Genomic DNA, 16,891 nt, shown 5'->3' with positions numbered 1-16,891 from the left:
TATTTACCTTGCTCCTGTTTGGTGCAATGCCAAATAATGCCTTTTCTTTTGGCAAATGGTAAAGTACAGCACCAGGATAAAACCTCTTTTGTTCAAGTAACGGATCACTTATACTTTGAGAAAGAAAATGATACAACTTTTCAGATTTACTGCTTTCTGAAACATTTTCAATGACTCTGCAAGAAGTTACGTTGAACTCAGCTTCTTCATGTTGTCTGCCTAAAACGTGGAGAGCAGAATCCAAAGTAGTTCCTTTTCTATAACAAAGACCACTGGACTTCTTCAGGAATGCTAATTCTCTCCAGTTATCATCCTGTGAGCATTTCCTTTTCCATGCACAGTGTTTCTCTGAATTGCTCTCGTCTTGTTCCTTTAACTGTGTGTCTGTCTCATCAGACTTGGCGAGCCCCCGATTGCCACCATTAAAGCTCTCCCCACAAAGAGAATTGCTCTTTGCTTTGCCCGAGAAAACTTTTGCTTTAGCAATATCAACTGAAAGGTCTGTACTCACAGGCAGAGCATTACCAGCCACTGTCACTCTCCTGGGGAGGAAGTCAGCCAATCCCACACCCTTGGGATGAATCTCGATGTTTTCTGCGATCTCCGCTTCACGCTGTCTTTTTTCTTCATTTTCTTTAACGTGTACTGAATCTGATCCCACCTCGGTTGATTTCTTTCTCCTTTTTCTTCTGAAATATTTTCTTCCAGGGGAATGTTTATCTGGACTTAAGGGAGCTTTGGCAGGATCTAAACACTGTTCTTCCTTCTCAGCCCTCACACATCCACAGACATTCCCCATTTGGCTGTCTGTAACTCACAGCCACGCAGTTTCATTCATTCCCGTATATTTAAATAAACTTAAATCATTCTCAGAAAGTTAAGAACTGCTGTTTCCACTGCAATTTCTTCCAGACTTCACATGCACCCGTCCCGGTACGTAGCCATTTTGCTTATGAGAAATGCACACGCAATAAAAGCTGTGGCTGGCTGCCCAGGCAGGGCCTGTGTCTGATTAGACACTGTGGCTTATTTCTGGCCACCAATCCTCTTAAATAAACATCACTGTTCCAGTGTTGGGCTGTAATGCTGATTGCCTTTCACAGAGATGACATAGCAGTTATGAGCAATAGAAATTTCTTACATGCATTTTAACTTCCCATTTCACTTAGTAACTTGAGCAAGATAAAGCAGAAAAATATGTAGCAACCTTTGAAACTATTAGCTACACTCCAAATCCAAAAGTAAGCAGCACAGTAAATAGCAGGGGTTTAGTCAGCAGATTTATTCTGCACTTTCATATGCTTTTATTACCTACCCAATGATCCACAAAAGGAAAGATTAAACTAAAGGATCAGAAATTGCTCTGACAGCTTGCTGGGGGTCAAGTTCTTATTTGTATGTGGAGTTTTCATAGCAGCTAATGTGGCTTTTCACTGATTTGTCAGCTATAAATAACCTGCTGCTTCACTGCCATCATAAAAGCACAACAGCTTGCTCAGGGCAGAGACACTATGTACCAGGGCTGAAACTTTGCAGCAGAGTTAAACCTTCTGGTGATAAAAGTGAAACAAATCACAAAAGCCAATCTATCTAGAAAACAGACCTTACGTTTACTGTTTACAAAAATGGAGCTTTATTCTCCTCCCATGCTCCTGTAAGGCATTTCTGTGTCCCTCTGAATATAAGATCAAAGAAGCATCTAACTATACCTAAAACTAAGCAGAAATATACACTTTCAAAATGCAAGCAAGTCTAACCTCTAGTATATTTTATTTGGAAAAATCTTTTTAACTTTCCTCCTTGTTTTTGTCATGGATATGTGACATTTACTAAAACCAGCACACATCCTCAAGGACAGATGTGTATGGTTTCTCATGCTGAGAAAGAACTACAGAGTGACTGGACAGGTATTATCAGGTGTTACCATTGACTTTCCCTGGCTTATTTGAAAAGAAATTGCAATAATGAGACCCAGAGACTTTATCCCCAGAGGCCAGTTCCACTGAAGTATTCCACATTTTACTGGCAGGATCTAGAATGAATAATACAGCAAAGATCTAGGATGAGCCTCCAAAGAATTTCCAAGGATATAGTAGCTCACTGAAGATTACTCTCAAGGCACTGGGGTAAAATTTGACAGTAATGCTCAGAAAACTTAATACTGTAACACCACAGAATACTGTGATAGATGGGCAGCTACATTCAGGCACAATGCAAATGTGCTTCTTTTCAAAGTAGACATTTGTTCTATGACTAAACTCTTTCCTAGTCTCAATTTGCATTTGCAGCATGCTCAACATACAGGTGCACTTGGGACATTTGATCCCTTTACTCACAATGAAAAAGTTGTATCCTAGTCTGTTTAGAAAAATTACTTTAGAAAAGTGACTTTTAGCTAAGACCAGAGGACTTACTGATTTAAAGCACACTTCCATCTGGGTCTGACATGGGTCCCCTTTATTAACAGAAAAACACATTAAAAAAATATATCTTTCTAAATGACATCCCTGTGTCTGTAAAAAAAAAAAAAAAAAAAAAAAAAAAAAGCTTTTTTATCTAAATATACACTTCTTTTTCTTCTCTCTTATCAGAAAAGATGATTCAGGATTTTACAGTGCAATGGGCCAAGGGTGATTTCATTTCACACAGATATAGTTTCTGGTTTAACAACAAGATGCCTAGCAATAATATATGGTTAAAGAGATCAAAGTATCATGGTCTCAAAACATATATTAAAAATATTATCTTTATAAAGCAGAAATATGTAAAATATTAAAGACAAGTTTCCAGCATTTGAATGGACAACTGCAAATCTTCGTGCTCTATAATTCAAAATGTATTAATGTGACCTACCACTAGTACACTGCTAATGTTATTCTTCCTCCACAAATTTCACAGGGGGAGACAATTTCCCTAGAAATACTGCAAATTTAAATTTTCAGTGCAAGTGCATTTTTAAATTAATACATGTGGGTATCAAGGATTCTAAACAGTATTATATTAGATTATTTTACTGAGCTTTACTGGAGTGTGATTTGATATGTATTTCCATTAAACTGCTTACATCTCTTTAACAGTCACCACGATGCCATCCTCTTTCAAATAGAAAATGTCCCTAAAAGTACACTGTTATGCCCAATTTCCTGTAGATTCAGTTTCACACTGACTGTCACAAAAATGTAAAATAATATCTAATTCAAGATATGTCAGAAGAAACACATTATTGTTATTTTACAGCTGACAATTACATTTTGCAATGCAATCAGTAATTTACAGAGTCACGGATCTTGTACATTCTCTTTCATTCATACTTTAAATTTTGATTATTTTTCTTAAGAGTAACTCAATTTTTCAAAAATCAGGTGCCAGTGAAGTAGAATTTTATAAAAAAGAGAAACAGCAGAAATATAAGAATCAGATCTAAGGGACTGGTTACAAGATTAGTGTTCCCAACAACCCTGCCCTACTTCTGCACGTCCAGGTCTATTTACTTGAATGCACCCGGTGTAACTGCAGCTAGTCCTAGGAGAGAGCCACAAGGATGGTGAAGGGTCTGGAGAAGAAGCCTCGTGGAGGGGCAGCTGAGGTCACCTGGTCTGTTCAGCCTGGAGAAGAGGAGACTGAGGGGAGACCTCACTGCAGTTACAGCTCCTTGTGAGGGGAGGAGGAGGGGCAGACACTGATTCCTTTTCTCTTGGGGACAGTGACAGGACCCAAGGGAATGGCCTGAAGCTGTGTCAGGGGAGGGTTAGATTTAGGAAAAGGTTCTTCACCCAGAGGGTGGTTGGGCACTGGAACAGCTCCCCAGGGCAGTGGTCACAGCACAGCCTGACAGAGTTGAAGAAGTGTTTGGACAGTGCTCTTGGGCACATGCTGTGACTCTTGGGGTGTCCTGTGCAGGGTTAGGAGTTGGACCTGATGATCCTGAAGGGTCCTGTCCATCACAGCATATTCTATGGTAGCTCTACGATTTATCCATTTCTAAATATTATCTAGGAATAAATGCATTCCAAATATACCTCTGCAGATAATTAGCAGCCTTTATGCCTTTTTATCTTTCTAGACGTAGGTATTTCAGAGACTTAACAATACTTACCAGCTATTCCTGAGAAGGCTATCAGCTCTCTATTAACAATCTTTTTTTTTTCTCAAGAACCAAATAATAACTTTATAGTCACTTTAACTGAGTCACTTACACTCTTGAACCAAAGAAAATATCAAGGACAACAGAATTGATAAATTGAATTTATATCAGTTGTTGGATTTTTTTATATAAAAACCCTAAGCAAAATAAGCAAAGACAATAAATGAAAGTGCTAGTAACTAAAGAAAAAAAATGCCACTTTCAGCTAACTGAAATTCTATCAAGTCATAACTTTGGTCTCAGCAAGGAAAGAGACAGAGTTAACAGGACCACACTGGAGGTTCAGAAGAGGGAAACTTAAATTTCTTCCAAAACCTGACAGCTAGAACATAGATAGATGATATTCTAAAGCACCAAAATAGACTACCACTGAAGCCTGTGAGAACCACCACAACACCAAGGGCTTTGTCTTGGACATCTGACTAATATGACTAGACTTGAATGGAAGCTCACCACTGGTTTAAGGCAGAGATCCAGGTGATCAAAGCTGTTAAAACAACCACCAGGGATTGTTGTCTTTCTTTATCTTGATAATGGTTTTTTTCTTTTTTTGTTGGTATTTTTTTAAACAAAACATGTAAAAGATACAAATTCATACCCACCAAAGCTGCAAAGTTAACAGACTTTTTCTGGCACTAAAACCCCTAAGTACAACATGAATAAAGGATTAGAACAACACTTGTGTGCAATTTGACCTGTCTTACAGGCTGCTTAATCACAAACAAGAGGTTAAGATTAAGACATGGAAAACAAATGACTAACACTGAAACATGAAATAGCTCATGCAGATTTGTATGGGTTTGCACTTAACCACAGATTTCTGTAATTTGTCAAGCATGTCTGTGACTGGGAAATGCAATAATTTCTTAATATGGGACAGGTGCATAACACATTAAAATGGCAATGTTGAGTATTTGTGTATTTCTAAGTCTGCAGAATTATGATACCATTCGCCCTATGTACACTGCTAATTTATACTTTATGATTTGCCTCACATAGTTAGCAATTATTGTACAGGAGAAATTATTCTACTTTGCTAACTGAACCATGCCAGGTATCTTTTATCAAAACCCTACTAGTAATGCATTTTAGATCTGGATCTAAGATCCCTTTCCCCTCTTTTTCGTATGTTTATACAACACAGCAGAAGTAATGGAGCATTTAGCACAAATGGGACGTGTCATTTCACAGCACTAAAACAGCATACCAGATAACCAGCAAGCATTTTGTTGCACAGCCCTAAGGTCACATGCAGAATAACAGAGAGATAAACATAAGCCAAATAGAAAGTGAAAATTAAAGTGGCACAAGATAGAAAACAAGGATAAAAATAAAGGCTTGCCAGCACAAACAAAAGGTTTGGAACTGTTTGAGCTGTACTGACACTGACACTCCTCAAACTCTGAAAGAGATGTTCAACTAACAAATAATAACCACCAACAGGAGATGGGTTACATCCAGTGAGATGGGTTACAAAAAGAGAAATTTGCTCCTTATTAGTGGCTTCATGGCATTAAGGACAGAGTCTTCACGCTTCTCTTACCCTTGCTGTGATTCAGATGAGTCCCAGAAATTTCAAGAATTCCACACCCATTTTCTTACCTAAGACCTAGGAATTTCACTATTTTTTTAATAAATTACCAAAGAATTCCAGAAGAAACAACTAGGAGTTCAGCTGAGAAATAAAATATCACAAGAGTATACCCTAACAAATGCTGAAGGACAGGTAATACTGCTGCATTGGCTAATGACAGACAATGCAGCTATCACGTGGAATACACTTTATCCTGCCATCACATACAGTCACAGACAGGACAACTGGCCACATAGTTCCATTTTTAAATCTTTAAGAAGATCAGACCTTGAACTGTTCTGGTTATTTTAAAGCAGAGGCAGAGTAAGTTTCAATCCTTGGACTGCAAGGCACACAGCACCAGGAATGGTTGCCAGGAGAAGAGTGACTGAAGGTCAGACCCAGCTCTCCTGATCCCTCATGTCCACCTGAAGAAAGCAGGCAGCATGTGTACTGAATGTGTACCCTACCAGGGATATCCCTCTGTCTTCTGCACATCATTTACTAAGTGGGCCACCACAGCTGAGCTGCCTCCTCCTCTGGCCACCCTGTATGAAGGCCACAGCCTTGCAAACCCACCTGTCTCACCTTTTCACCAACACTGGTAAAAGTTTAGCTGCTGATGCTGGACCAAATGAACAGTCTGCACACTGCTTGGGGGCAGACTAATCAAAAGTGATTTTTTTTAAAGGTTTATGGGGAGTCAGCAGCAAAAAAAAAAAAGTATTTGCTGGCTAGCAGGAGAAACGTAAAGAGGTTACATGTGTCAAAGGAGGCCTGAGAGAAAGTGCCCTTGTGGCTGGAGAGGGCTGGATGGTGCTGTAACACCTGGACAGAATCATCACTGACCAGAACCTTGAAAGCAGCATCCTGCAGAGGTCTGACAACAAAAAGCAGGGAAGAGTGGAAGGAAAGTGTTTAATGGCAGTTAGTCAGCTGAAAAATGATGATGAAAATGAAACAGAAGTCTATTGAGTCATTACTTAGAACTTCCTGAAATTTTTTAAGGTCTGAGTTCACAAAGGCCTACTTGTAACTGGATGGAAGTTCAAGGTTTTTCTTTGCTTCAGCATGCTTTTTTCAACCAACTGCAAGTGACTTTAAACATTTAACAGTTTTTAAAGAATGCTTGCAGTGGTTTGAAAAGAAATGATCACAAGTTTTCACAGAATTTAAATCTCACTAAAACTGTGATGACTTTATGAGGAAAAATGCTGCTTTCATTTATAGCTGCTCATCTCCAATGTAGTCACTGAAAATGTATTGGATGTTGAAGGAGTCCATTAAAGTATTAATTTGTATTTTTATACATACAGCCTATGATTATACAAAATACTATAATCTGATTTAGCATGTTCTACAGGTGCCAGAAAAATAACTTATAACAGCTATTACATTATGAAACTGAATTTAAACTAAGCCACCTACTATTAAAAGCATGTGAAATACGTACATTGAAAGCTTGCATAAATCCTAGCAACATAGATGCATTGGGGTTTTTCAATACCCACAGAACAAATTATTTTCTTTCATACTCAGTTTAGTAATCCACCAGATTTCCCATTACAGCTTTTCAGTAACTCCTGTGTAATTACTTGGGACACAGAAGAATGACTACTTTCTGGACTTGTGCAGCTGCAGAAGTCAGTGCTGTAACATTTATATTTATCTAGTTATGCATACCAATTCACAAAGCCACAGATATAATTCAGATGCAAGAGAAACATAATCCTCAAACATGTATTAACTTTTTTTTTCCATCATGTCCTTCCTCTAAATCATTCCTAAATTCATTCAAATAATCAGAGGGATTTTCTATTTTGAGTAAATAATACCCTCCGGATAAGGACCATGACTCAGAGAAACAATAGGCCACAAACAACAGCCAAAAACAATCTCTGACATCTTGACTACTTCCCAGATTGCAGTGTTATTAGAATACACATAACTGATGTGTAGCAGAGCCAGTAACATCACACAGCAAAGAGCTTCTTATGCTCACAGAGAAATTAACTACTTCTGCAAATGATGGGAAAATTAAGGGGTAATTCAGGTTAAAAGACTCCCGCTTAAGTGTCTAGATATTCATGTTTACACACTGGCTAGGTTTTGAAAAGATCACTTTATGCAGTGGGGGCAGGATTCAGTTCCCTCAACATGGGGTTCTGGAGCCCTTTGAGATATCCCAACTGGCCTCCAGCTGCAGGTCCAGAAGATCATGAGTTTCTCACAGGTCTGGTGTCTTATCAGAGAACTCCACACACATGTCCTGCATACTCCAGGATACCTCAGGTATCACTCAAATGCCACCTGTTTTTTGGAGACTGAATCAAAAGCTCTATACTAGTTGTTTAATCAACAGCAATGATTCACACCATGAAGCAGAGAGATAACAAAGTCAATTGACCATCTAGAATATTTGAGACTCTTTAAAATACCTGAGATATCCATATGGAGATAGCATTTACACCTCAAGACCTAAGGAAATCTGCTTCCCACTGCAAATGTAACTGGATATGAAGTGTCATCTCAGAACACACACAGCACCTATGCTAGACAAGTGAGTAGCTCCACTGGTGCTCTAGGCAGCTCCTTCAGGTGATCTGAATTACTCCATCAGCCTCACCCTCTAGTCCTCCAGGCCTCAAATCCATTGCTAAACATGTGTTCCACCATTTAAGAAGCACTTTATCCCGCTTGATCTGTCTCTTCCCAGATGAGGCTGAGTTTCCCATAAGACCCAGGTCATGCTTCTCACACTTACCCAGGTGTCTCATAAATCTCCAACGACACAGATGTTTATGTTTAGTTGAGTGAAGTGAACCTCTAGTAGCTTGTTAGTTAATTCACTGTCTAGGCTGTAGTATAAACTAAACCTCTATCCTTCTGATTATCAGATTAAAGGGACAATTTAGACAATTGCATAAGAACAGAGCTCCCCATAAGCACACGGATTTAGGTGTCTTACAAACAAACAATCTAATCACAACTTTCCCAATAGGTAGGGAACTACTCCATGCATAAACAATTTGAGGTCTAAGTATGTACATTCTTCTGAACTTCACATTCTGAACCCAAAGGGGCCATATGCAGGGGACAAAGACACTGAATTGCCATATTAAAGAGAAATAGCAGGAAATGTCATGCATGAAATGCCATGCAAGCACAGAATGCCTTATACAACTTTACAAATCCCTTCTGCATTCAGTGTAGGTTTACTGCAGCCATTAGTAACCCAAATAATATCTTTTTTTAAACATCCTGTTCTTCAGTTACTTCATGTTTATTAAAGAGGCTTAATATTTAGTCAAGGACCAGCAGCCATCCTTAAAATTACTTTTTCAACAATTTTTATAGATACTATTTTGAAAAAGAAGGTCATCAAGGGGCAGATCCCATAGCAGGTGGCACCAAACACAGCCCAAACAGGCAGTAGGGAGAGCCAATTACCCTGCTGTACTCAGTGTTGGTGCAGCCTCACTCTGAGAACTGTGTGCACTTCTGGTCTCCACAGTTTAAGAAGGGCATGAAGGTCCTTGAAGATGTCCAGAGAAGGGCAACAAAGTTGGTGGCAAGTATGGAAAGTATGTTCTAAGTGGAGCACCTGAGGACTTTGAGTTTGTCTCATTTGGAGAAAGGTAGGCTGAAAAGTGACCTCACTGCTCTGTGGGGAACTAGAGGGAGGCACTGAGATCTTTGAAAGGGAACCCATCTTTAGAAATGGAAGAAAAGACAATGCTGGGAACTATCAGCCTGTCAGCCTCTCCTCTGTGCCTAGGTAAGATCATAGAACAGATCCAGGAATATGTTAGGATGCCCCATTCTTAGGAGTGCTCAAGGCCAGGCTGGATGGGGTGCTGAGCAATCTGGTCTAGTTGAAGGTGTCCCTGTCCCCAGAAGGGGGGATGGAATGAGGTAATTCTCAAGGTCCCCTTCCAACCCAAACCATTCTGATTCTTTTCTCCCTGGTATCCAGTCACTGGACACATGGGAATACTTCAAAACTGTGCTGGGGAGGCTTAGATTGGACATCAGGACACATTTCTCTTCCTTGAGGGTGGTCAGACATTTGAACAGGCTTCCTAGACAGGTGGCTGATGCCCCAAGCCTGTCAGTGTTTAAGATGCATTTGGAGAATGCCCTAAGCAACATGCCTGAACTTCCAGTCAGCGCTGAATTGGTCAGGCAGTCCCACTAGATGAGCGTTGCAGTTCCCCTCCAACTGAAATATTCTACTCTGACAGATCTACAAGATCTGAATTGTGCTTGCAGACATTTAGTTGGTAGTTATTTGGGTTAGGACATAGCAAAGTGTGTTTTGGCTACAATTTAAATGCTTCAACATATTTCATATGGAGCTGACTACCTTACAAGGGAAAATCCTTGCCACACCACTTCACCTAAAGAAGGTTATTGACATAAATTGGTTTTCCTTTTCATCAATTTTTTACGACTGCAGGACTAACGTTCATGACTTTTTACAAGCACCCAAAATTGTGCCAGATGTCCTGTGCTTCACCTAATGAGAAAAACTAACAATTTCATTCTGCAAAAGCCTAATAATCAGGTTCAGAAATATAAAATACACATCAAGTAAAGGTTTAACTTCCACTAACAGCTTCTATTAGTAAGTTGTTAATAATATTTACTTCTTAAAATAGAGTAACCTTCAATCACAGCCTAATTCTGTAGGTCATGCTTAAATATATTTAAACCTATCCTTTTCTTCTCTGTATAACCATGTGGGAGCAAAGATTAACATGATAAGGGCAGCTGAAGGAGCTCCAGGTCCTTGCTAGGGGTTTCTCTTTCATTCTGTGTGCTGGTCTGGGCTAAGATGTGCCCCCTGTTTATATCCAGGTACCATCTTTGCTTCACGATAGGATTTGCAGAAGGGCACATTAGATCCTAGCAGCCTTTCTTGCTTTAAGAAATTTTTTCTCAGTCATAAATCCAGTGTGGAATGCTCCTAAGTGAACGATACTTTTTCTGTGTGATCTTGCAAATTTCTGATCATTTAAAATGCCTGCACAGCAAGGAGTTCATCGCTAACAATGCCGCAGTCACTAAATGGGAATTATCTGTCATCTGAATTACATCATCTACAGCCAGGGCCATTATGCAAGCCTCCTTTTGAGGAGCAATTTAACACCACACACTGTAAGGCTGCATTATACTGTACACAATCCCACCAGTGTACAACAACCAGAGTGCCACCTAGTGTGACCCATGCCACCATCGCTGGGACTGGAAACAAATGCTGACACGGGAGGACCTACTAGAAGAGACTGAGTACAGCTTGTAAAAATACTCATAGCAGCAGATCCTGAATCGAAAAAAATATTCAAAATTTTTCAATATATTTTAATACTTATAGAAAGAAGTCTGTAGAATAAAACAAGAAGGATATGTCCAAACACTGGAAGAAATACATCAATTACTGTCTTTAAGGATGTTCAAAACTGAAGCTTTTTTTTCCTCTCACTCCACACATAGGAAATTGGCAAATAAAATCGTGAGATTCAGTTTACATCATGAAATAAAATACATCATCCAAACCTTTAGGAACACATTAGAGAAGAGATAAAATCCATGGAGCCCTGTCTACGTCAACATTCCTCACAACTATGCAAGAAACTGACCAAAAACATATAGTAAAGCAATTCCAGGCTTACCTGAAAGTGCAAAATTATGGTCCATATCAACCCCAAAGTCAATTTGGGATTCCCATCTGTTATATCATCATTTCTGATGTTAACCAGTTTCACCTGTCATCATAGAAAGAAAATACAGGCAAAATTGAAATAAATATGCCACAAATACATACTGCATTACACAGGCATGACTATAAAGGATGCACTACTCACTTCCTGAGCCTACTCTGCTGCGTCTTTTCATTCTCAAAAGCAGAAAGGAATTGCATTCTGCCTGTAAGTGGCCTGCCAGGAATTGCCCTCTCCCACTCACACCGGGATGAGGAAATTCCTCAGCTGTCACTAGGCTGGCAGATCTGCTCCCCATGCCAAATACCCTTTGCCTCAGCTCTTGTCAAAAGGGGAAGGCACGACAGAGCAGGGCAGGGTAACATGAATATAATGATCTGTGGCTGCTGTATCAGTCCCAGGGCAGTGCTGACACTGGAAGTTATCACTGCCGTTCTTCCACCCCCCGCTTTCCTGTACGTAAACAAGGATTCAGCAGCAGGAGAACTGGCCTGCTAAAACACAGGTCTGGCTTGATAAAAGTAGGAATTTAGTATCACATTTAAGTAAACAATGGCTTAAGAACTACAATAATTATTATAGTTTCTGATGTAGTACTCATTCATAGTGCTATAAACAAATGTTTAATAGGATTAAAACAAGAGCTGCTGTTATTACACTCCCATAAAATCACACCCAGAGGAAGTTCAGTAATTCCAGTTTTTTGTCTAATTTTATTAATGTATTAATATATTAATGCATTAATTTCTCTATATGTATTATGCATCCATATAGCCTAGCTGTTAAGGATAACTCAGCTAAAAGATATTTTATGCTTACAATAGGAAAGTTTCATGCATACACCTTTTTCAACATATACTCTGTTATCAACTGAACAAGCACAGGCATGCCCTTCTTTTGATCTGCAGACATAATCTTTACCAATTGGAGAGAAAAAAGTGCCAAACCCCACTCTTGGCAAGCAAGACAGTGTATTCCAAAGTTTGTTGCTTGTTTATTTCTCAAGTCAGGCTTCAAAATTATCAATATATGGGCTCTCTCTACCTTATAATCACAATAAAGCATTGCACTTGGAGGTTACAGAGCTGACCTGAGCCAATTAACTCCTAAACACAGTTTAGAAACACCTAATAGAGGGCTGAAATTTTAATCAACAGCAAGCCCCACTGACAATTTCCCAAAATGCTATTCTGACTGTCAAGCAGCCATTCATTTACTTTGTAGTGTACTTGTCCAGTGGCTCACTTAGGTTAACAGGAAAAGTTTGCTTTGAACTCAAAGGAGGATTTTGTTCTCAGTGCACACGTTCCATTCAGTGACCCAAAAGGCAGGTTTGAAATTTCAAAATGCAAAACAACATCTGATTTCATAACAAAACTAAGTATCTGTTTATGGTTTGCTATCTCATATTCTCTCAAACTTCTGAAGTAGCAAAAACAATTTATTTTTTTTTTAAATCAACCAATCAGAGAGTAGATTTTCAGTGTCAATTCATTGGGATGTGACGGATAGGGAGGAACAGTTTTTCCTTCCATGTTTTGGATAAAGGGAGAAATCCCTTTAGTCTCCCCTTTGGAAAAGGGAGAAGTCAAGCTTCTGTAAGCATTTAAAAGATATTGAAAAGCAGAAAGAAATTCACAGTGGCAGAAATGCAACAGTGTAAATATCAAGTGTCTGGATAAAAGGAGATACAAGTGAAATTAAGCCTGCATCTTCCACAGTGCCCAGGCGACTCTGACACCTCTCTAATTCATCTAAAAAGACCAGTTTTGCTTTTATCAGGATCAAAATTTGAGAAAATTTTCCCAAAACAAATACAATCAAAACAAGGAACTCCCATACAATATTCTAATATATTTGAATTGGCATTTTGCACTAAAAATTAGATTGTGAACAAGACTGCATACCAGCCAGTGTCTGGGCAGCATGAAAGACAGTTAAATTTACTATCCTAAGGATGTCATCCATAATTTTCTCCTCTTTAATAGCATAAAGCACATGGAATGTGCTGTTATTGCTCAGTAAAAGGTGACGTAAAACTACCTTTCCCACATCTCTCTTAACCATCTCAAGCACGACATAAGGCTGAGCCTACACAGGCAGCTGTTAGACAACATGCACAAGGGACAAAACAGGACAAATTTGTTATTTATTAGCTATAGGTGACAAAATTTTCATTAATTCTTTTCATCATACCTGGCGCTTTTTCAAATAGTCAAGTGCAATTTGGACGTTCTGCAGTCTGTGAAAACGCATCCGACCTTTTTCTCGGGGCTGCAAGTGGAAAACAGCACTTGTAAGATTTTCTCATCAGACAAAAGAACAAACAGACTGATTTAAATATACCATGTAGAACATTTGAAGCAATACAGCTTTAATGAAGTCAATACCTTTGGTGGAAAAGTGTGCTTTAGCTATTTATTTAAACTGTAGTTATTTTTTAGTACAGTGGATGGCAAGAGAGATCAGTGGTCCCCAACTTTGATCCATGCAGGCTGATAGCTGTTCCCTGTAAAGTACTATTAAGGCCAAGAGGGCTATTACCTACAGAAACTAAACATTATTATAAAATATTTATAGTGTATTAAGCAAAAAAAACCATAAGTAATGTCATGGACCTTTACATTGTTCTGGTAAACTCTGTGATGGAAAAGCTTACCTCTGTAGGGAACTTCATGGCTTAATGGTATGACTGCATAATGATTATGATATCTATACATATTTATTTAGAGCATCTAATAAAGATAGTATCTTCCTCCAAACAGAATACTATAACATGAACAGTCCTAGAGTGTAAGTTTAAACTCTTGACTTGGGTAGAAAACTTTAAAGCACGAAAAACTAACAAGTCATTCCCCTCAAAGCAAAATCAGAACTATCAAAAAGAAATTGTAAAATAAAAATGAGCGGTGTGTTAATGGAAATATGGCAAAACTGCATGCAGTTAGTGTAAAATCACCCAGAAGAAGAATCACACAGAAAACGCATACTTAGCTGTCACAGATCAGCATGGGAAAGCAGTTAAATTTATACCATCAACATCACATCCAAGTCCTTCTAATCTTCCTTATTTCAGATTTTTCACAAACTTTCACATCAATAAACTGAAGCAGACTATAATTGCTAGGGATCAGCCATGAATATGAGCATTTCCTCAGACAACCACTGTGAAACACACAGAAAAGCCCCAGCCTTCCTCAACTGCCTTTTTTTCTCCCTATGGAGTACCAGATGCTTGTCAAAAAGAAACATAAAAAAATGAAGTTGAATAAGAAGCATAAACTGAAACAAAAAGAATTTTAATTTCCATTACAGAATCTTCTATTTAGCCCCTTGTTTTTCACACCAATAACTCAGGATCAAGCATTACAGCCCTTGCTAACAAGTATCTTCCACGGATGGAATGAAGGACTGCAGACCTGGAACTTGGTTTTCCACAACAAGGAAGGTATAGTAAATCCCAAAATACACAGTTAGCATCTCAGAGGGGAAATATTTCTTTTCTAAAACAATGCAGCATTTTGATTTATGCTGCACTCCAGAAAAAAAGCACACAAGTTCCACTGAAATCACATCTGCAGCACAACACAGGGGAGCCAGGGAGGCACTCAGGCCCTATGACAGCAAGTTGCTTCAGCAAAAGACAAAATACAAGGTCTAAAAAGGCATGAAACAGCTCACTCAGACTAACAAGCACCCAACATTTTACACTTGATGAGTAGATATTTCCCTTCTGGATGGGCAAAATATAGAGAATTGATAATTCAGCATTTGTTTCAGGAAAGATAAACCCTACAAACTATCTGTATTTTTAGTAGCCACAACACAAAGCTGTCACTTAACTTCAAATCTACCTGCTTTGATAAAAATCACTACTACATATGGTAAATTTTAACAAACAGATCGGCACACTGAATTAGCTTATTTTGAGATATTATCCAATATTATGGCACACACAACATGCACACAGTAAATTGGTGCTTCTAATAAGAGAAATCAACTTTTTACCATTGATTTCACTTAGAAGAACCTTCAAGTCTTTGTCTAAATTACTTGTATATGGACAATACTGTTTGCAAGTTAAAAAAAAAGCTCTTAGTTTAATAGAATTATGGTATTTCCCAATCTATTATTTTAAAAAATTATTTTATAGCTTCTTGATAGTGTTGTCCAGTATACATTTGCACCATGGTTTTGTACAGTTTGATGAAAGAAAACAAATAGAAATCTTGAACATTTGCATTTTAGCTGCTCACAGAAAGACTGAAGAGAAATTTGTCTTTACCACACCTCCACCATAAACACACGTATCCTGGTTTGTCAACAAAAGTTCTTTTGTCCTTTCTACAGCCCACTACTGCAGCACACCAAACTAAGAATTTACATTAGCAGACACCACACTTCAAACACTACATTAGTACAGTTATGGGGGTCGGCACCTACCCCCTTATCCTCATCCTCCACATCCTCATGCTGTTCATTTGCGCATGCTTCTGTTGAACTCACCAACCGTAAGGTCTTCAAAAAATCTCGCTCTCTTGGCTAATGAATACAACAGACAGGAGACAGGACAGCAAAAACACAAGACAGACCACAAATGAAAAGAAGAGCATGAAAAGAAGAACATAATGAAGAGAACAAATACCAAGCAAGGGAAGTAATGCTCACAAAGAAAGGAAATGACACCTGAGGAGTGTGTTAGACAATTTCAGGGACATTTGATCCTTGTTATTTGTAAGTTACTCCCTTAAATGCAAAAAAGATATTAAGCATCCAATATTTGTTAAAACAAAAATCAGAAAGGAAAGGAAAGAGCAGAAGAAATAGTGCATTACCCTATTAAGAAAGGAAGTCTCACTAGCCACAAGAAACTAAGAGAACAGATTGCACTCCCCCACAGAATTCACACCGGCATATTTACCAACAGAAATACAACTTGTGTCTTTGGTATCAAGTCACAGATACAGAAAATATCAAAGAAATCTACAGCAGTCAATACACAAGGAGTTAACAAACAGAGAAAATGCATAATTAACAATCTGAAACCATTGTATTATGATCTGAAAGCTTACCAAGGTGTCTCCAGAAAGGACTTCTAGAAGTGAGATTAAGTTATGTCCATCTCTTAGGTCTTCATATAGGTCATTCACATGCTTTCGAACCTGCACAGATAAAGGCAAAAAATAAATAAGAGATCCCAGTTTATACCTGAGAATTCACACTCATATTAATGCATATCTTTTAAAATACAGATAAACCTCAGCTATACCTCAGCATTGCTTTTTTTAATTTCTTCGCTTTCATGACAAATTTACAAATGCAAATTAATTGTAACAGGTGAAATTCACATCTGTCTCTGCACTTGGAGTTTCATCACACTTTATATCACTTCAATGAAAAGAAAAACAGTATTAAGTTCCAGGTAATGAACGCATGTAGCAATGAAAAAAA

General features: G+C 38.4%; 1 protein-coding gene across 13 annotated transcripts in view; it reads right to left on the bottom strand.

Annotated features, from left to right (window-relative positions):
- Window positions 1-16,891, bottom strand: part of DST (dystonin) — a 288,896-nt gene that overhangs the window by 166,093 nt on the left and 105,912 nt on the right. For 12 of the 13 annotated variants that reach the window (XM_059842688.1, XM_059842695.1, XM_059842696.1 and 9 more), the window contains 3 exons: window positions 16,513-16,602; window positions 13,637-13,714; window positions 11,393-11,485 (listed from right to left, as the gene is read on the bottom strand). In XM_059842688.1, the coding sequence (XP_059698671.1) occupies window positions 11,393-11,485; window positions 13,637-13,714; window positions 16,513-16,602 (261 nt within the window). Of the gene's footprint in view, window positions 1-511; window positions 999-11,392; window positions 11,486-13,636; window positions 13,715-16,512; window positions 16,603-16,891 lie in introns of those variants that run through there. The other variant, XM_059842691.1, reaches the window with a different exon arrangement.

Source organism: Haemorhous mexicanus, chromosome 3, assembly GCF_027477595.1.
Source record: "Haemorhous mexicanus isolate bHaeMex1 chromosome 3, bHaeMex1.pri, whole genome shotgun sequence".
Classification (NCBI taxonomy): domain Eukaryota; kingdom Metazoa; phylum Chordata; class Aves; order Passeriformes; family Fringillidae; genus Haemorhous; species Haemorhous mexicanus.
The sequence above is the reverse complement of the archived record's forward strand: the minus strand, read 5'-3'. Positions and strand labels throughout refer to the sequence as shown.